The 19,249-nt window shown below is 56.2% G+C and overlaps 3 protein-coding genes across 4 annotated transcripts in view; 1 reads left to right on the top strand and 2 right to left on the bottom strand.

The window, feature by feature from the left end:
• Positions 1 to 19,249, top strand: part of RECQL5 (RecQ like helicase 5) — a 36,916-nt gene that overhangs the window by 11,833 nt on the left and 5,834 nt on the right. Inside the window, exon 7 of the mRNA XM_059908296.1 lies at positions 2,381 to 2,460. Within this exon, the coding sequence (XP_059764279.1) occupies positions 2,381 to 2,460 (80 nt within the window). The remainder of the gene's footprint in view (positions 1 to 2,380; positions 2,461 to 19,249) is intronic.
• On the bottom strand, positions 4,786 to 6,371 carry SMIM6 (small integral membrane protein 6). Of its 2 annotated transcripts, none has more exons than XM_059908298.1 (3): positions 6,265 to 6,371; positions 6,109 to 6,184; positions 4,786 to 5,242 (listed from the first exon to the last, which is right to left on the bottom strand). In XM_059908298.1, the coding sequence occupies exon 3, from the start codon at positions 5,234 to 5,236 to the stop codon at positions 5,057 to 5,059; it is 180 nt and encodes a 59-aa protein (XP_059764281.1). In that variant the 5' UTR covers positions 5,237 to 5,242; positions 6,109 to 6,184; positions 6,265 to 6,371; the 3' UTR covers positions 4,786 to 5,056. The 2 variants fall into 2 exon arrangements, with proteins under 2 accessions (XP_059764281.1, XP_059764282.1); XM_059908299.1 differs by having other exon boundaries at positions 6,109 to 6,180; positions 6,265 to 6,349.
• SMIM5 (small integral membrane protein 5) lies at positions 11,209 to 18,481 on the bottom strand. The gene is made up of 3 exons (XM_059908297.1): positions 18,045 to 18,481; positions 12,256 to 12,416; positions 11,209 to 11,808 (listed from the first exon to the last, which is right to left on the bottom strand). Exons 2-3 carry the CDS (start codon positions 12,380 to 12,382, stop codon positions 11,711 to 11,713), a joined length of 225 nt encoding a protein of 74 aa, XP_059764280.1. The 5' UTR covers positions 12,383 to 12,416; positions 18,045 to 18,481; the 3' UTR covers positions 11,209 to 11,710.

The raw sequence follows: 19,249 nt of genomic DNA, 5'->3' as shown, positions 1-19,249 counted from the left end.
TGATCATGAGGACAGAAAATCGGAAACAAACTAAATATCCAGCAATGGGGAGTGAAGAAGAAATGATAGTAAATACTCCCCATAGAGTAATAGGCATAGCTGGGGGCCCAGGAAGTCTCATATCTTCCTTTTTATAAAAAGTATATTTATTACTGTTTGACTTTATAGGTTTGCTATATTGAAATGTAAGTTCCATGACAGCAGGAACCTTTCTGTAGCTGTAATTAATGCCTAGCTCAGTGCTGGGAATGTAGTTAAGTGCTTAATAAGTGCTTATTGAATAAATGAGTAAATTTGAATGACGGGAGAGAAGGTGGATGCAAGTAGCGATTGGGAACGAAGGAGCCTTGCGAGGACCAAGGATGATAGTTTGCCATGACCTAAGGGAGTGTGATTAACTTGTCTGAAGTTCAAATTAGACAAGGAAAAGATTTCGGTAAGGTGATTAGGTATAAGGTATTTATTTAAAACCTACTAACACAGTGAATTACAAGAGCTCACACTGGGCTCATCATTGAGACATTTGAGATCATTTGAGATAAAGAGATGATCCAGGGGCTTCCCTGGTGGCGCAGTGGTTAAGAATCCACCTGCCAATGCAGGGGACACAGGTTCAAGCCCTGGTCCGGGAAGATCCCACATGCCGCAGAGCGACTAAGCCCGTGCGCCACAACTACTGAGCCTGCGTGCCACAACTACTGAAGCCCATGTGCCTAGAGCCTGTGCTCTGCAACAAGAGAAGCCACCACAATGAAAAGCCCGTGCACTGCAGTGAAAGGTAGCCCCCGCTCACTGCAACTAGAGAAAGCCTGTGCACAGCAATGAAGACCCAACGCAGTGAAAAAAAAATTTTTTTAATAAAAAATAAATAAAAAAGAGATGATCCAGAAAGCTTCCAGAGAGTGTTACGTGGAGGACGGGGAGTCCAAAGAGCACCAGTTTTCACCATTGTAATACTGGAAACGAGAAACAGTGCTTCCAAATGCTAAATAAACCATCCAATCTAGAACTTCCTACCCAGCCAACCAGTTAGTGTGAAAGTAGGATAAAGACATTTTCAGACAGACGATTTCAAGAAACTTTCTCCTTTGGAGAAGCTACTAAAGGATGTTCTCCACTGCAGAGGCAGTCAACTAGGAAAGGAAGATGGAGACCTGACCCAGGAGCGAGGCAAAGGGAGTGTCCTAGGACGAGAGCAAAGGGTAGTCTCAGCTGTGCACCAGGCCTGGCGAGCAGAGGCCCAGGTCGAACACGGGGACAGAAGACACCAGGAAGGATGTTTCCAAAGATAAAACTGGACCTTGCCATCATTGGCCCCCTCCTTACCGAAGTGAATTTTTCATTACATCAGAACATTTGGGCGGGTATTCGTGATGCACTGAAATCTAAGGAAATGAAAAAACAGGTCAGCTGTTAATTTCAGGAGAAACAATGTTGTCGAAGGATATGTGATCATGGGAAATAGTAAAAATATAATCACGTGGTTAGCTCTGAAGAATCACCTTAAGGGAAATTGTGATGTAATAAGAAATCGTGATATAAATGTATTGGGAGAATGGAAGTATGTGTATTTGTGTGTTCGGGAGATGGGAACCATTCAACTTCCAGAAGCAGAAAGGCAGTAGAGAATGTCCTGGGTATTAGAGTCTGCTATATTTTCTTGGCTATTCTGTATTTTAAAATTTTTCACAATTTTTTTAAAAGATTTTTTTTTTTGATGTGGACCATTTTTAAAGTCTTTATTGAATTTATTACAATATTGCTTCTGTTTTACGTTTTGCTGTTTTGGTTGCGAGGCATGTGGGATCTTAGCTCCCCGACCAGGGATCGAACCCGCAACCGCTGCATTGAAAGGCGAAGTCTTAACCACTGGACGGCCAGGGAAGTCCCTTCACAATTTTTTAAAAGGAAAATTTAACAAATAGCCATGTACCAAAAGGCAAATAATGCATAATCCCAACACTCAGAAGTAATGACTGTCAACGTTTAGTGTATGTCCTTCCACGCATACAGAGGTTAGTATGATCCTTCACACACTCGTATATATATTTAACTCCTATTAAATTAGGTCATATTATACAGTGATTCCCAAATGCCATTCCCCGGGCCCTTTGCATGAGAATCACCTGAGCAGCTTTTTGAAAATATAAACTCCCTGGAGCTCCAGGTTCAGAAAGTTCAATTCAGTAGTCTTGCTGAATGGGGCCTCAGGTCTTTTAAAGTTACCCAGGTGATTCCGATGCATGGTCAGGTGCGGGGACTCTGTTTTGTGAATGGCTTTATTAGTGTCATTTGATATTTTTCTCTCTCACCATTTGTTGGGCTACAGGGTAGTCCAACTATGTAAGACTTTTACTGAATGGTTGTTTCTTGTCTACAGGAAAAGAGAGGGAACAAAGCATCCGATAAAGCTGCTGTCTTGGCCTTTGATGCCCTGGTGGCCTTCTGTGAAGAATCGGGGTGAGTGACTTATCTTGTGTGTGGAAACAAGTGTTAGTGAGATCTTTTCCTCTCCCAGCACCGCTAGTTAACCAGCTAACATAGGGCAGTTCTTGGGCCACGAAGGGACCCCTGCCTGCTGAAAGCCATCGTGTGGGAATATTTCCTGTTGGAGCGTGGAAGTTGGTACCCTCCCACCTTTCTGTGGAAGGCCCCAGAAACTCTGGCACTGTGAGGATTCGTTGAGTATTTTGGGTGCTCATCCACCCATCCCACTCCACCCACTTCTGGAGTGGCTGGCACCACGGGTGCCTCAGTTCCGAGAGATGTGACCAGCTCTGAGCCATTGGCATTGTGGTCATCACGTGCCACTGAGCTGTACCACTGGCTTCACTTGTGGAGTAGTCACTCTCATCCCAGACCCAAACAGAGACATGTGGCCCGGCTTATGTCTTGGGAGGGCAGGGGCGGTAATGTGCTTGGAGAGAAATCAACTTTTCTAACATAACACCAGCCTGCCTACTTGGAACCCACTTAGCTCTTTGATCTGCATCTGCTGGCGGTGGGGGCCATGAAAGAGCCTGATAGCTGCTCAGCGACAGGCAGGTTGTGGCAGGGAGAGCCCTGGGCACGAGCAGCTGTGGGCGCACTGTGTGAGGGACCTCCAGAGCATTCTGGACAAGCTGGGAGCACTTGCATTTGTGTAGCCCTTTGCTCGAAAAACCTCTTTGATTCCTCTGCTCTCACTGGTCAGATCTCGTTGGACAACCCTGTAAGGTAGATGAGGCAGAATTGATTGCTTCAGACTTAAGAGATGAACAGACCACTGTCCAGAGAGGTCGTGGTTGGGAGTTCCCTGGCGGTCCAGTGGTTAGGACTCGGTGCTTTCACTGCCGAGGGCCGGGGTTCAATCCCTAGTCGGGGAACTAAGATCCCTCACGGATGCCACTAATCCCCCATTTCCCAATTTTCAGTGATATGCACATTTTCATACACACATGCCATCTTGGTTTTTGCAAGACTGGATTCTTGAAGCATGGAGTTGATTAGGTGCCTGGCACTGGCGGTGCCCACCAGATGTTTGGGGCTTTCTTCTGGAAACCAGAGAGGCACTTATTTGGGCCATGTGTTCTGATTCCCGCCCCCTCCTATTCACCAGGTCGGTGGCTCCTAGGCTGAAGGAGCCTATTTCCTTCTCCAAGACGCCATGTCTCATTTGGCCTCTGTGGCAAGACCACACCCAGCAGAGGTGGTTGGCACCCTTGCCCACAGCCATTGCAACCAGAGCCCTTTTCAGGCACTAACATAGTGAGTTGCTAAATCAGGCCTTCTTTGGTCCCTTGAGTAAAGCGCTTGTCATGAAAGGGCTCAGTGTCCTTGCTAGCTGTCAGAGTCCCCTCTGCTGGAAGTCACCCTGACCGGGGTCTTGTTTGGGGTGAATCTGAGGCTCTGTGGAGCTGTCTGGAAGCTTAGCTCTGCCGTATCCCTCTGGGCTGCAGCAACTCACCAGGCAAGAGGACAGGTCCTCCCAGGGCCCTCTGCTTTCTGTCTCATACCAGAGAGCTGGGGCCTGTTAGAGTGTCAGGGGTCCGGGCATCGGTGGGCCTCCTGTTGCCCCATGTGCAGCCTCATCTCTTCTATCTCATTTGCTACACACAGGGGTGTCAGATTCCAGGACTTCCAGGCCCTGGGACGGAGTGAGCACGGCTGGTGTGGCTGGATTTGAAATTGCTCTTTGAGTAAAAAGGAATGTTTCTTCATTGCATAAATGGTATATAGCACGAAGGCACAGCCCCTTCCTCACCAGATACTTGCCCCTTTTCTAAGAATAGCCTGGTTTGAGGTTGATGTTGAAGCAGCTGTTTGCAAAGGGAGGGCACTTGGCAGCGAGGGACAGGCCTGCTTGGTGGCTTTGGCAGAGGCGGGGACACTTCTACAAGGGCTGCGTTGTAGGGTCTGGGGTGCATGGGGGCTGGAGGACCCTGTGGGGGATACCTGGGCATCTCTGGGACCAAGGGAAAAGACACTTGGGTCACATGAATGAGGCCAGCGTGGGGCGTCCAGTTGGCTTCCTCTCCTTTGCGTGCAGCTACTTTCTCTGAGTGTGGCCATGAAATGCATTTGATTATTTATGACAGGGCCAAATTTACCTTTGCGTGTAAAAAGGAACAGTAATTAGGTTCAAAGCAACCTTCCTCCAGCCTAGAGGCCTCTGGACCCTGTCTGAGATGGGCAAAACAGCTTTGGTTTAGGCCTAGATTGTACTGGGCTCTGTCATCTCCTGGGGTCTCCAGGCTGGGGGAGCCAACGGCCCAGCATCCCTCTGTTTATCCATTCGTTTGCTCATTTGTTCATTCATTCATTTATTCAACCAGCAAATATTGATTGATACTGACTCTGTGCAAGGGCACATCAGAAAAGGGGGTACAATGGGGAACAGAAAGAGACCCAGCCCCTGCTTTTTGTTGCTTGGACCAGTGGGGAAGACAGGCACTTATCAGATAATCACATGAAAAATGTATAATTCCAGACTGTTAAAAGGGCTTTGGAGAAAAGGTACATGGTGTTTTGAGAGTGTATTAACAGTGGCCCCCTTCTTGGCCCGCAGAAAGTCAGGTCACGACTCTTCACACTGGTTGACCCTATCGAGTGGGGGTAGTAAACCAAACACAATAGCAAACAAGATGAGAAACAGGACCATAATGATGAACAAGCAGATCACTACCAGGCCCCCCTGGTCCAAGGGGTTCTGCCAGAACTCATCCTTCCAGGCGCGTTTTGTTAGTAGTCTGTCCATGTGAACCTGGAAAAGTGGGGACAGAGGCCCTGAGTGCAGGGGCTTCTCCAAGGCCCTGTCCCAGGTGCTACTCCCTGCCCCCAGCTTCACCCTCTGGTGCGATCTCAGAGAACGGCGGCCACCTCTGCAGCTAGCGGGCATTGAAGGGATGGTGGGTCATTGGGCTCGATGCCTCCAGCAAGCAACAAATGAGCTTTCTTCCTCCGTAGAAGCAAAAGCAGGGACTGGCACCAAGGGGGGGGGGGTCCCTTGAGTTCTTCCTGGAGGCTGCCTCTGGCTTCTCCAGTCCTTTCCTGAACAGCCCTGCTGTGAGCAGGACTTTCTCTCCCATCCCTGAGAACCGCTCAGCCAGAATCTAAAAAGCAGCACTACAGACCCTTCCTGGGTTTCCTGCCTCGGTTGCCAAAGATTTGGGAAGCATTTTGAGAGATCAGCACAGGAGCCCAGGAGTGGATGGTCTCAAGCTGAGGCCTCTGTAGGCTTCCTTAGAGGCAGGTGAAAACAGAAGGACTAACTAATCTTGAAACACAGCTGAGATGGGCAGGCTGTGCGTCTGTAGCCAGTTGCAGGGAGTAAAGGCAGAGAAGGAAGGAGCCATTACCTGGGTCTGCTGTTTATACTCCTGTGTCCTAAGAGAGGGCAGGCGGATCAGGGTAATCCTTCAGGCCCCACGCTTTGTGGGGCCTGAGCTGAAGAAGCCGCCAGGTGACCAGAGCTGCACCGTGACTCAGAGAAGCAACTCTTGGGAGGAAAAGGTGGCCGCATTGCTGATTGCCCCTGACCAGACCTGCTTGCTGTCACCAGAGCAAACAAAGGTGGGCTAGGGCCCGTTGCCTAGCAACCGCGTTCTCTTTTCAGCCTTTCGCACTTACCCCCTCCGCCGCGTTCTGCCCTCTTGTGATGCTGTTTTGGGGGGCTGCTCAGGGTGCGTGGGTTGAGGTGTCCTGGCTGAGAGAGGTCAGACTTGGGGTGGGTGGGGGAAGAGACTGGATCCGGGGCCCTTGCCCCAGGCCTCCCGTCCACCTCACCTGTGGCTGGGTCCTGCCCCTCCTCTCAATCCGGATGACCCGTCTACTGAAAGGACCTGCCCAGAGCTCGGGAGGCCCCAGGGCTGGGGCTGCCACGCATGGCCGCTCACTTCCTGTGGCGCCGGGTTGATGATTAACCACAGGTCCAGCTGGCACCTCCTGGAACCAGCATGTGGGTGTTTATCACCATTGAGGCCCCGGGTTCCTGTGGAGGCCCAGCTTCTCCCTTGGTGTTTTTGTGTGCCGCTTAGGCCCGGCCGCAGCTGCTTCGTGTGGGTTCCCACCCCCTGGTGTGATGGGGCAGCTGGGAAGCAGGAGTGGGGCCTGTGCCCCTGCTCGTGGAACCTGGTGGCTGCCATTCCCTCCTTGAAAGACAGGAGTCGAGTGCCCACGGTGGCCAGGAACTGCGCCAGGTGCTGCGTGTCCAGTCGTGAGCGAGAGAGGCAGGCCCTGCCCTCCCAGGGGTTACATTCTAGGGTACCCGTCCTCAACCCTGCCTGTTCCAATCATCTGGGAGCTTTTCTGAACGCCAGTGCCCAGGCCCCACCTGGTAGCACAGAGATCAGCCTCTGGGCTTGTCAGAGCCCTGTGCTTGGTAAAGCTCGTCGGGTGATTCTCCTTTTTTTTTGTTAATTTAATGTTTTCTTTTTTTTTAAATTTATTTAATTTATTATTTTAATTTTTGGCTGCGTTGGGTCTTCGTTGCTGCACGTGGGCTTTCTCTAGTTGAGGGGAGTGGGAGCTACTCTTCGTTGTGGTGCGCGGGCTTCTCGTTGCGGTGGCTTCTCGTTACGGAGCACGGACTCTAGGCACGCAGGCATCAACAGTTGTGGCTCGCAGGCTCTAGAGCTCAGGCTCAGTAGTTGTGGCGCGTGGGCTTAGTTGCTCCGCGGCATGTGGGATCTTCCTGGACCAGGGCTCAAACATGTGTCCCCGGCATTGGCAGGTGGATTCTTAACCACTGCGGCACCAGGGAAGCCATCATCGTGTGATTCTGACATGCAGCCGGGGCTGGAGGAGATGATGGGCAAGTTCCGTGAAGTCCTTCTTAACTCTCCTGGCTTAATTGACCTTGGCTTACCTGCCGCTTTGCATTTCCTTCTGTAAAACACTCTGACTAATGCCCTTGGCCTGCCGAATGCTCAGAGCCAGCAGGCTGGTCTCAGCACACCCTCGGACTTCTGCTCCATTAGCTTAGTTGGATGCTTATTAAGCGTCAGCTGCTTGTTCCCAAACCTGTTTTGTGGCAGTTGTACTTGTTATTGTAATTACATAATTGCACTTAACATTACATAAAAGTGAAGTAGTGATAAAAGCTGAAACTCCAGTTTTACAACTGGGGAACAGGCACAGAGAGGTTAAGTAACTTACCCAAGGTCACACAGCTAAGAAGTTACTGCTTTGGGGTTTGGACCCAGCTGTTCCTGTCAAAAATAGATGTGGACAAGACAACTGTAAACATTTCCTAAAAATGCAGAAGTATTTTCACACTCAGGTTTCCTTGCAGATGTCTTCAAGTTCTTATTCCGCCTTAAAGAAATCAAAATTAGCAAATAGACAATTCAGGAACTCTGGTCAGCAAACCCACACTCGGAGAAAAGACCTCGGCCCTGCATCAAAAAGATTGGCCAAGGAATGTGCATCTGTATGTTTCCATTTCAAATGAGAGGTGTAGAGAACGTATGTCTCGGGTACACAAACGTTGCTTTAATTGACTTTTTCAATTAACTGCTGGCCCTGATCAGAAAAACCTTCTGAAATGATCACCACAAGGGGAATGATGTGATGGGAAGAGGTAGAGAATGCTGGTGGTGCCCATGGCATAGCCTGGCCCGGGGCCTGAGGGGACTCCCCCGGGAGGAGCGATGTTGAAGTTGAGATGGGAAGCCGACGTAAGAGTTAGAATGAGGAGACAGTGTTCCAGGGTAGGCAGCCGGTTCCCAAGGAGAGCGAGGAGACTTTTCCTAAGGACAAAATTAATTTGTCTTCAGTTTTTTTTTTTTTTTTAACTTTTATTTTTTAAATTATTATTTTGTTATTGCTGCGCGGCTTGAGGGATCTCAGTTCCCTGACCAGGGATTGAACCCAGGCCACGGCAGTGGAAGCCCAGAATCCTAACCACTAGGCCACCAGGGAACTCCCTGTCCTCAGTTTTTTATGGTCTGCAGTTTGTTATTACCCACAAGCAAATATGTCGTCTTGAAGATTGTTATCTGTAGATTGCTTTCAAATGTTAATGTTTGGGAAAACAGGAGAAAACTGTTTTTGTCTGCTCTGCCAAGTTTTGCTAATAAGATTCTTGCACCGGTGGCTTTACTGTAGATTCTAATAAGGCATAACATATGGACAGTAAACTGCACAGATCTGAAGTGTAGAGTGAAACCCTTGTGAGGGACCGAGAGACCACAGTCGTGGTCAGTGGTGGAGCAGAGGCCACGGGCGGGGAAGGCGTGACGAGGCCGGGGAGATCAGCGCCGAGACCGGCTGGGACGCTGCGGCAGGGACCTCAGGCAGACGCTGCTGGCGGCTTGGTCCAGGGTGGCATGGCGGTGGGAACAGAGAGGTGTGGCAGCCAGAGTCAGCCAGATGTTCTCTGGGGCTCAGACGGCCTGATGGCCACCCCTTCCATGGTCACCACCTGCCTTGCTGTACCTGTTTATTCTTTGCCATGATGGGGGAATTGCTGCCTCCTGTCGATGCCCATCTTCCCCAGAGGACCAGCCAGAGTACGTACGTCAGGCTGCTCTTGCGCTGGAGCAGATCTGGTTGGTTGAGCCGAGTGGGATTGGAGCCTGCCTGGGACCTGGCGTGACAGCTTCAGGGGAGCCATTGGTGGTGGGTCTCAGCGTGCCCCCGTAAGCCCTCCAAGGGGAGGGACAGAATCTTATTTGGAGTCAGCAGTTAAGTACTGCCTGGCCTGGAGGAGGAAAACGCGAATGAACCTCCTGTCAACCTGTCGGTGCCCAGGTCTGCCGACTTCTTGGCAGCTGGACCAGGGAGCCTGAATGTTTTCTAGAAAAGAGGCTCAGCCTCACCCACAGTGAGGAAGGATGTCCTTGATGCTGATGTAACTCACTGAAGGAAAAGTCACACGAGGATCTGGCTGCTGCACCGTTGGAGCGTCTCCTGAACAGAGGGCTTCCTGGGGACCCTCCAGCTGTTGGCGCTGGGACTGGAAAGGGCGGGGCTTCACATCCTCCCACCCTCCCTCTGTTTTTCTTCTGGGAGGGAGGGCCCCAGAGTTTGGGGTGTGGCTGTTTGGGATCTAGGGTTGGTATTGTAGGTGGTGGATAATGGAGTGAGAGCCTTATCAATACTACAGCTGGAGGCCTAGGGCACCGGGTGTGGTGAGCAGGGGCTCTGGAGCCAGGTGGGGGGGGCGCCCAGAGGCTGGCTCTGCCACTTTTCAGCTGGTCAAATTTAGGGAAGTTACCTATTTCCTCATCTTTAAAATGGGGATAATAATGGTACATTTGGCATTGAGGTTGTCGTGATGACTAAATGAATTTATCTGCATCAAAATGCTTAAGGCACTGCCTGAGCGGGGATGAGTCCTCAGTGAATTTTAGCTATCTTCATCCTCACCATTGTTGCAAGTATTATTATGGTTATCATTATTTTTACGAATCCCATTCTTTTGTGGTGTGGTGGGGGTAGTAGAGAGTACAGACAGATTCTTGAATTTCTTTTATTTTCTATGGAAGCACTCCTCTCTGGGTCTTTAACCCAAACCAAACCCATCAGAGAAGTCCCTGGACACCAGGAAGTGAAACCAACCAGAGAGAGCTTCTCCTGCCTGCCTGCCTGTCAGCTGGAGATGGTGGGGCCGCAGAGGAGTGGCAGGGGCTGGCATCCCCTCTCCACTCCCTGTTTTCTGAGTAGATGGGGCTCTGCCTCAAGGCAGGCAGAGCATGGGCTGCACAGGCCAAGATGACAGAGGAGTATAAAAAACGCAGACTTCTTTATGGCCCCGGCGGACCAGGGTTGTGTGTGTGTGTCGCGGGGGGGGGGCGGGGGGGGGGCGGGGGGGGGAGGCGGGGTACCGCGTGAGCCTCTACCTCCCCTGCCCTCGTTCCTGGCTTTGTAGCTCTACCTGGAAAGTTCTGTGGGAGAGGAAGTAAACTGAAGGGAAAGAGGCCAGGCAGTGTTGCATGTCAGCAGGCCCGGTCCTTAAACGAGTCCACATTGCTCTGGCTCGGCCCCCTGTTTAGAGGGGCAGATAACGATGCTTCATATCAGTCTTAGCATATGCCCAGCACTGTGCCAAGGTCATCTGGGTTTATCCCAGGAGGTGGGGACCAGGATTAGCCCCATTTCACAGGGGAGGAAACATGGCTTGGAGAGGCTGAGTCACTGACCTCCGTTTCGTAGCTGGCGGGGGTGGGAGGGCGAGGATTTGAACGCAGACAGTCCGGCACACGTTGGGGAAAGGACGGAGCGGTCAGGATGCAGGTTACGGACAATAGTAGGGGCCTCACCTCTCTTACTGCAGAAGTTTGGGAAGACCCAGTGGCCTGAGCCTGGATGCAGGTTATGGACAATAGTAAGGGCCTTACCTCTCTTACTGCAGAAGTTTGGGAAGACCCAGTGGCCTGAGCCTGGTAGGACGGGGTGTGCCGGCTACGGTTAATGGCAATGGTGGCATTCCTGAGCCCGGCACCTGCCTGGGGCAGACGCAGCCTCCACCACTGCCAAGCAGGCGTCTGGGAGGGCGGAGCTTGTTAGCAGCTGGTGCTGGGCAGGAAAGGCGCCGCAGCCCTCCCCTGGTTCCGCAGCCTTCCCTCTCGCGTGGCATTCCTGCCTGCGTGTTTTTCCAGCTTCCGAGAGCACAGGGAGAGCAGAGGCCTGGAAGGGACGGTCACTGGCCATGTCCCTGGAATTCTGGCACGCTGCCCACCTGATGCACATAACCCAGCCCAGGGAGTCTGGCACCACAGAAACACATAACCAGAAAGCTTTTACTGGGAAAGAAACAGGCAAATACTGGAATGGAACACAGACATGTCCGCGCTCTGGGGGGAGCTCGGGACTTAGGAGCTACTGTGCAAAGCCCCTCTCCGATTGGCCTGCTCCTCTTTGGCGTGGGAGCGTTGAGGCCAGCTCCCCACACGTGCGGGCTGTTCTCCAGGTGTAGGGACCCCACTTCTGTGTTTTGTTGGAAAGCGCAGGTAGGCGCAGAACCCCCGGTGGTTTTCTGTCTTAGAAACAGTCGACTCCTCCTCGGCCCCCTGTGTTCACTGTCAGGTGAGAGTTTTGTGGCCCGAACAGCCCGTATTTCCTTGATGAGGCCCCAGCTCTCAGTCAGTGTCTGGGTTCCTGGGCTAGGCCAGGGCCGGGGCGGTGGATCTTTGTCTTGAGGGGTGAGGGCTGCAGGGCCAGGCTGACTCCCTGGGTCATGGCTTTGGCGGTCTCCTCTCCGGCTCCTCGTCGGCCGTCGCCCTGGCCCTCACGGTGGGGTGGTGGGTCCCACCGCGGCCCTCCTGCCTCCCCGCTTAGGGCAGCAGCAGTAGCCGACGGCCGTCAGCAGCAGCAGCAGCACAATGGCTGGGGGGTTGGGGGAGAGAGCAGAGCGCTCCGGGAGCTCAGAGGCGAGGAGGGAAAGGACGCCCACCACACTTCCAAAGAGGCCCCTCTGGGGGCCTGGAGGACCTTCACCGAAGCCCTGGCTTAGTGGTCAGAAATACCCGAGAGTCTGGGAAGAGGTGTGACTGTCCCCATGCCGGCCCCCAGAGCTTTGCTCCCTCCATCTGTGGGTTGGGGTGCCGGAGGCACCTCTGGGCCCTGGTGCCCAGCGCTCCCGTTTCCTAGAGCAGCATGTCAGGATTAGGGGGGACCCCCTGGCTCCCCCCAGGGGACATCTGCTTCTCCTCCTCTGTCTGGGGGACCACCCAGCCACCTCTGCCAGCCCCGTGGTTGGTACCATGGTCTCGTCTCTCCTGGATGCCAGGAAGAGCCGTGGGCACCGAGGAGACTCTGGGAGCGCCGGCTTACCTGTGAAAATGACAAGGACCGAGAAGGCCACGATCTCCACGGGCTCGGCCTGGGGCAGCCTCTGCAGCTTGTGCAGCAGCCTCTCCCCTACGGAGCGCATCTCCAGCGCAAGGTTGGAGGCTGCCATGCTGTGTCGTGTCCCTGCCGGGTTTCCTCCTGAGCTGCAGAGCAGGGAGAGGACCTGGTGTCCCCACGGAGCTGCCTCCGGAGAATCTGCCCTCTCACCCACCCCAGCCCGCAGAACGAGTTTGTCAGGTCTCACCCCTCACAGGCCTGGTGGCTCACAGCTCACGAGGGAGGCAGGGAGCTGGCAGGGCCCCTTGCTCAGCGCTCCGCTGTGGCCCTCAGTCCCCACCTAGCTGGCACTGCCCAGGCGAGGGAAGCTGGGGATGACAGTGAGCCTGAGGCCCTGCCGCAGGAGGGGTCTGGCAGCCGGCCAAGGTCAGCCACGGTTGCTGACCGTGAAGGGACTGCACGCTCCTTTGTCTTAGACACCACTCCTAGGTGTTGCCAGGGTGCCTCGGATGGGCATGGCTCCCCTGGCGGCCCCTGATGCCTCCCTGGTGGGGAGACGGGGCTCCAGAATGCCAGCCTGGCACTCTTGCTTTTCATCGTATGTGGGGACAGAAGGGTCGGCTTTTTCCGAGAGCAGGCTCATGGGGGCTTCTGGTCAGGGTCGGCCGTAGTGGAGAGCTGACTGGGGGCAGTGGTCTGAGCCCCCCTGGGGCCCCCCACCTCTCCCACCAGCCCCATTTCTTTACTCATACGGTGTCTTCCTGTGAGAAGGTGGAGGTGACACTGTGTCCTTCTAGTTTTCCCCAAGGGGTCCTCTCTCAGGATGGGACCAGAAGTCCCGGGGGGGTTTAGCCTCCTTCTCTTGCTGGCTTGGACCTGCCTCTCTGGCTGACCAGGAGAGTCCCCTCTGCTCCCCCCTCCCCCCAACACCCCCTGCCCCCCGGCCCCAGGGGAGGGGCAACAGCCTCCAGGCCCCAGGACCGAGAGCCTCCTCCTGTCTGTTGTGCCCAAGGGGCCGAAGGTGAAGATCCAGGCCGAGTCAGTGAGTCGGGACACATTATGCCACAGACCTTCTTTCCCCTTCCGCCTCCCCGGTGGGCACGAGGGAGCCAGCACCTCTTCAGAGAGGGATCAGGGACAGCCTGTGCCAACCCAGAATCAGCCTGTTCCCCGAGGCAGCTCTTAGCCAGGGCAGGGCTGCAGGCGGCCAGGGGCCTGAGCCAGACCGTAAGCTCTCATTACTGCTGCCTCGTCCCTCAGCCAGGCACGTTCTCCCCCAGGTGGTTGCGGTCTGTGAGGCCGGTCACTCCTGGCGCTGCTACCACAGCGTAGCGTCCTTAGAGCCGCCTTGAAGGTCATCCGCTCGAGTCCTCTGCGCCGCACTTGGCTCCCTGCCCTCCCTCTGGCATTCGGCCTTTGCTCGAGTGGGGAGCCCCCCTGCGGCCCCGCCCCGCCCATTCCTTCTTGGGCAGCTCTGATCGTTAGAAGATGGGACCTCCTGGTGACCTCGTCAGTCCCACCTGTGGTCACTCAGGCCAGTTCCACCCCCTTCCACCTCACGGTCCTCCAGGGCCCGGACGGCCGGCACAGGTTCCTCCTGCATCTCCTTCCCCACAGGATAACTGCCCTCATCTGGTCAGGTGGCCCCCCCCACAGAATAGCATTCGAATCATCCTGGGTTTGAATACTGCCAGCCTTCTTCCTGCTTTTGAGACACGGAGTGGCTCCGTCTCTCTGAGTCTGTTCCTTTCCTCGTTTTCCGTGAAGATGAGGTGCCCGTCTCTCGAGGCTGTCGGGAGGGTTGAGCACAGGGCCGGGCTCTAGGAGTGCCCAGCCCATGTGATTCCCCTCTGGGCGGGGTCCGGCCAGCGCAGCAGAGGCCAGGCGGCCTTTGGGGGTGGTCACACCCCCCCACACGCTGTCAGTGACCTTCCTTCAACACCTTTGGGGAGTTTCGTCTGTGTCCTTCATGCCCGGGATGTTTGTGGTGTGTGAGGTGAAGGAGAGTGGTGGGGGGCCGGCTGGAGATGGGGGGGCTATGTTTTAAGTGATGATGGAGGGTAGCAGGCAGGTGATGTCTCTCTCTTGTCAAAGGGGCAGGCTCCTGGAATTAGGGCCTCCCAGCTTCTCCCACGCCCCACCCCAGGGTCCGCACGTTGCTACAAACGAGATCAGGATCCCAGTTTTCCAATGTACTAGGAGGCATAGAATTCTAGAATGCCATGGGTCATCCACTCCTGCCTCCTTTCTTCTGCATATGGGGACACTGAGACCGGAGAGAGGAAGGGACTTCGCGGTCACACTGCGGGAGTGGGGCCTGGCAGCGCTGCCCCCGCCATCCCTCTGTGGGCACCTGTCTCGGGCAGCCTGCTCTTTGACGGGCAAGATAAGCCAGCCCAGGAGCAGCCCGCAGAGGGCCTGGCCCATGCGATGGGCTCAGCACGGGGACCAGGGCTCTGCGTGGTCAGCCCCACCCCACACTCGGGAGTCTGGAACGCAGCTTTCATCACTCACCGGGCCACACTTGCTCTTTGAGAACCTCCTGTGACTTGTCACCAAAGGGCCAGATCTTGCGAGTCTTTCTGTCTCAGGCTCATGAACTCCTTCCCGAGCATGAGACCCCTCTCCTCAGGTCACACTGAACAGACCTCCTCCCACTGACCAGTGGAGCAGGTGTGCACAGGAAGGTGGTCCCCTCCCTTGGTCTGGCGCCTCCGGGCATCTCGCTCCCCGGGTTTCCAGGAGGACGGGAGCCCGCCCGCTGGTCCCATTCCTGGAGGAGGGACCGGTGGGCCGACCGAAGCCCATGGGGAGCTTGCCCGGGGCTCAGGAGCTGGGCTGCTTTCCCCTCCCCTCTTCGGCTACTTGGCCTGGCTTTTTCAGCCTGATTGGCCCAGGGCCTGCACTGCCTAATGTAGCCATCAGAGACACTCCTTCACAGAGGCGGAGGCGAGCGGGTGGGCGGGGGGCTTTTTCACCTGTGCCCCCCACGCCCAAAGACCCGGGAGGGATTGCAGAGGGGGCGCCTCCGCTTGTGAGTGAGAGGTTGCGTGGAGACCCTGGTCAGTCGGGGCGTGATCTCCAGAGCAGGGAGGGGGAAGGTGGGGCCGGGCTGAACTGCTGTGCCGGAAAGGCGGGGCCTGTTGATCCGAAGCTTCGCCTTTAAAGTCAGCCGTCCTCCAGGGGTTAGGAAGTCAGAAAGCTGCAGACTCACGCCCAGGGGACCCGGGCCCCACTCTGGGAAGAGTGTCGGTCCACACCAGCGGGCCACGGACGTGGACACCCAGGGCCTCTGGGGACTTGGATTGGCCCCAGGGCTGCTCAGTGCATCCTGTCTGCAGGAGTGGGGCTGCTGGACACGGCTGTTCTGCCCCAAAGGCTGAAGCCCCCTTTGCTTTTCAGTTGCTGTTTTATCATTTCCAGCTTGGCCTTGAGCAGAGGAGCCTTAGTGGGGGCCGTGGAGGGCTGGAGGGGCCTGTTCTCCTAAGAGGGCGGAGGCACATTCCAGCAGGTCCCAGGCGGGCTTTCCAGCACGCTATTTAAAGCGAGGCCAAGGGGTGCCTGACGCCTGGTGCCCGATATAACCAGCCGTCGTCAGGTGACCGTGAGGCCTGTGCCCCAGCTGTTGCGTTGTAGGGAGCCCTGAGTGTTCCCAGCTGTGGCCCAGGGAGGGTGGGCGTCCTGGGGCTGGCTGCCTCTTGTCCTCTTACCCTTCCCAGGTTTGGAGAGCGGAGGGCAGGGAAGCCCAGTGGGGCTACTGGTAATTCTCTATGTTTTCCCAGTCTTTCTATCTCAGCTCCACCACACTCCTTCCCAAACTGTACTTTCTGCCTGTGAATGAGGATCTCCCCCAACCCCACGCTCGGTAGCGCCTCGGTTAGAAGCAGCCAGAGCAAGTGGTGGCTTCCCCGGCCCGGCTGCCTGCACGGCCCTTCTCGGCACCTTCGGAGGGTGCTCCCCGGCTGGAGTGGCAGCGAGTGGCGGGGGAGGGTGAGCCAGGCTGAAGGGAGGGCTGGCAGAGCTGGAGGGACTAGAAAACTGCCTTTGTGTGGCATCTCCTGGCACGGAGAACCTTGCAACAGAGCAGGCAGGCCTCCTGCAGGCCGGACAACTGCCACTTGGTACTGAAGTGTCCCTGTTCCCTCTCTGCAGAACTGACGCTCCAACTCCAGACGCAGCTGCCTGGGGAGAGCCCAGGCAGCGGATGTGTGCTGTCTGATAAGGGTGTGTTGATGGCTCAGGGCCCAAGGGCTTCTTGCCCTGCCCTGTTATTTTGTCAAGGTGGGTTTCAGCCACCCCTGCCCCCTGGGCAACGTCTTGTTCGAGAAAGAACTAGAATGAGGCATAACTGAAGGTTGGGGGAGTCTTGCGGGGTCCGGTGGCCTAACCAGCAAGGCAGAGATGCCCACTGTGCGCTGCGCTTTCTGCCTTGGCCCCGCCTTCCTGTGGGGTCCAATGACACTTGAACCCTCAGCAGCCCCGGCTTCCCCAGCCCCGTAGCTTTTCCAGGACAGGAGGAGACACTTCCTGCTGCTGCTGATTCCTCCTGCAGCCCCAGAGGCTGGGCATCACCCTTCTGTCCCCGCACAGGGATTGTGTTCGGGGGCCCCCATCCACCTGTGTCCTCTGGATCTAGCGACTCTGATCCCTGCCTGCCGGCCTGGGCCGTCTTACAGATAAGAGCCAGCAGGGGCAGCCATGGGCTCATCACTGCCTCCCTCCCTCACCCGGCGTCTGTCCCCTCTCTGTGCCATCACTGCTCATCGCTGCCGGGCTTTTAGTCTCCCCAGCCACCAACCCAGGCCAAATCCCACAGCCTCTGCCGAGCCAAGAACACGTCGACTGATCCCTGGTTTCCACTTTAACCTGGGTGGCTGTTTTTTCTAAGTAGATACTAGCTTGTTCGCTTTGGGGAAAACATCTGGGGGGCTGGGGAAGGGGACTGTAACGCTGGCGTGAGGACAGGGAGGCAGGAGGGGTAGGCAGCCAGCCTCGACTCTCGGGGCCCTGCCCAAGAGAGCTGATCTCAGTGCCGCCCGAGAACCACCAGCATTCTGATGGCGGCAGAGGGCCAAGTATGGGGCGGGGCAGTCCCTTCCCAAGCCTCACTTCCACCATTGTCGCCTTCCCACCCCACCCTGGGTTTAGGGCCCTCATGCTTCTGGCGTGGCATTCAGGGAGATTTGGGGGTTCCTGGGGATCTCTGTGGGCCCAGGAAGGAGCACCTGGGCCTAGCTCCGAGCTGAGAACACCAAGCCCCGCATAAGAGGTGGCAGCTGCTGCTCTTGTCCAGAACACAGTGGGCAGAGCTGCCACAGGTTCGCATCCTGGGAGGTGCGAGGTGGCCGGGCAGCCCCTGCCCTGAGCCTCCTTGCCTGGGAGAAAGCAGGGACTTGATCCCCAGAAAAAGGGAGGCTCAGTGGGCAGGCGATGGTTCTCCCCTAGGCCAGGCCAGCCAAATCCCTCGTTTAAGCCCCCTGAATAGGAAAAGCTTAAACTAACTTGCCGAGTAAGCAGGCACTCCAGGCCCCTCTGCCTGCTCAGCAAGCCAGCAGAGGGCTGCAGCCTCGGCCTGTGCCCCGTGCGGGGTCCCAGCAAGAGAAGGGAGAGCCTGAGTTTGAAAGGGAGGCTCTCCAGAGACTACGACCAAGCGTGTCCCCCAGGACCCTCCTCTCCGTGCTCGTGGTAGATTGTGGCCCTCCACCCTTGAGACAGGGGACCCTGGCGGCTCCTTTTCCTTCGTCCCCGCCTCATCTGTGAGCGGAGCCACTCACCTGGGAGCTCAGGTGCTGGGGTTGGGGGGCAACCGCAGGTGTGGGGAGCCCAGCAGCTTCCGCGTGCCTCTCCGCCGGCCTCGCCTCCAGCTGGGCTCACACCTCTTCCTTCCTTTGCGGACGCCTCTTTCCTGACCCGCGGCTGCTCCCTGGGTGCCTCTGCTCAGCGCAGCGGAGCTCCTGGCTGCTGACAGCCAGCTGCTGTCTCGGCCTTAGCTTTTTTGTTGTTGGTCGTCCTGGAGATTCAAGTGTCACATTACACGGGGCAGCCGCTGAAGTAGGGAGCCAGTGCCACCGCTGCCCCGCAGGCGAGGGAATCCCTGCTGGGAACTGGGCCTGCGGCTGCAGACTCCTGTGCCTACTCCCTGCCCCGAAGGTCTGCACGGCCCTCCTCTGTTCCTCCTCCTCTTCCTCTCCTCCCCCCTGGCGGGTGTGGGCTGGGCCTGGGCTGTGAGCTGATGAAAGAGGAGGTCGGCTCTCACATTCCCTGGCAAAGATGACCCCCTGGGAGGTTCCACCTGAGCGGTGGAGTCGGGCGGGAGGGAGCGAGGGGGCCTGCACCTCTCCCAGTTCTTTGCCTCCTGCCCCGCCCTCAGGAGGGCCTTTGGGCCCACGTCCCTCAACCCCCAACCTGTCCCTCAGGCGACTCCCTGGCAGGTTCCTCTCTGTGTTCTCCTGGGAAAGACAGTAAACAGTGGGGGAGCTGCTGGACCACCCAAGCAGTCAGCCCTCTGGGGAGGCATCTTGGGGAAGAACTTGGGAGTCCCGAGTGACTTGGGAGTGGCCTGGCCTTAGCCTGTTCCTCGGGGGCGGCCCCGGGAGGAGGAGAGAGGACACTGCTGATCTTGTTCTTGCCAGAGTGTCGGCTGGGGCTGTCTCCACACTCCCGGCCCGACTGTCAGGGACGGGCTCCAGAGCCCAGGGGCTGGCTGGTTTGACATTTGACTGGTCGTGCCACCCCAGCAGACCAGGCTGTGCCCGGAGCAGGACAGGAGCCGACCCCAGCCCGCATCTGCGAGCTGTCAATGGAGCCCTTTGAGTGTGAGCACAAAACGCCAGTGAGTCGGGGCTTGGGGGAGGGTGGGGGGAAGGAAGCCAGCCTTGTGGCCACACCACTTGGATGCCAGAGCCTCCCAGAGGCCGGACAGGCAGCCACTGTGCAGTCGCACGGGCTTGAGCCATGGAATGAGTTACACATCGGTTTT

This window comes from Balaenoptera ricei, chromosome 20 (genome assembly GCF_028023285.1).
Source record: "Balaenoptera ricei isolate mBalRic1 chromosome 20, mBalRic1.hap2, whole genome shotgun sequence".
NCBI lineage: Eukaryota > Metazoa > Chordata > Mammalia > Artiodactyla > Balaenopteridae > Balaenoptera > Balaenoptera ricei.
Note: the sequence above shows the minus strand (reverse complement) of the source record. Positions and strands in the feature narration are given on the sequence as shown.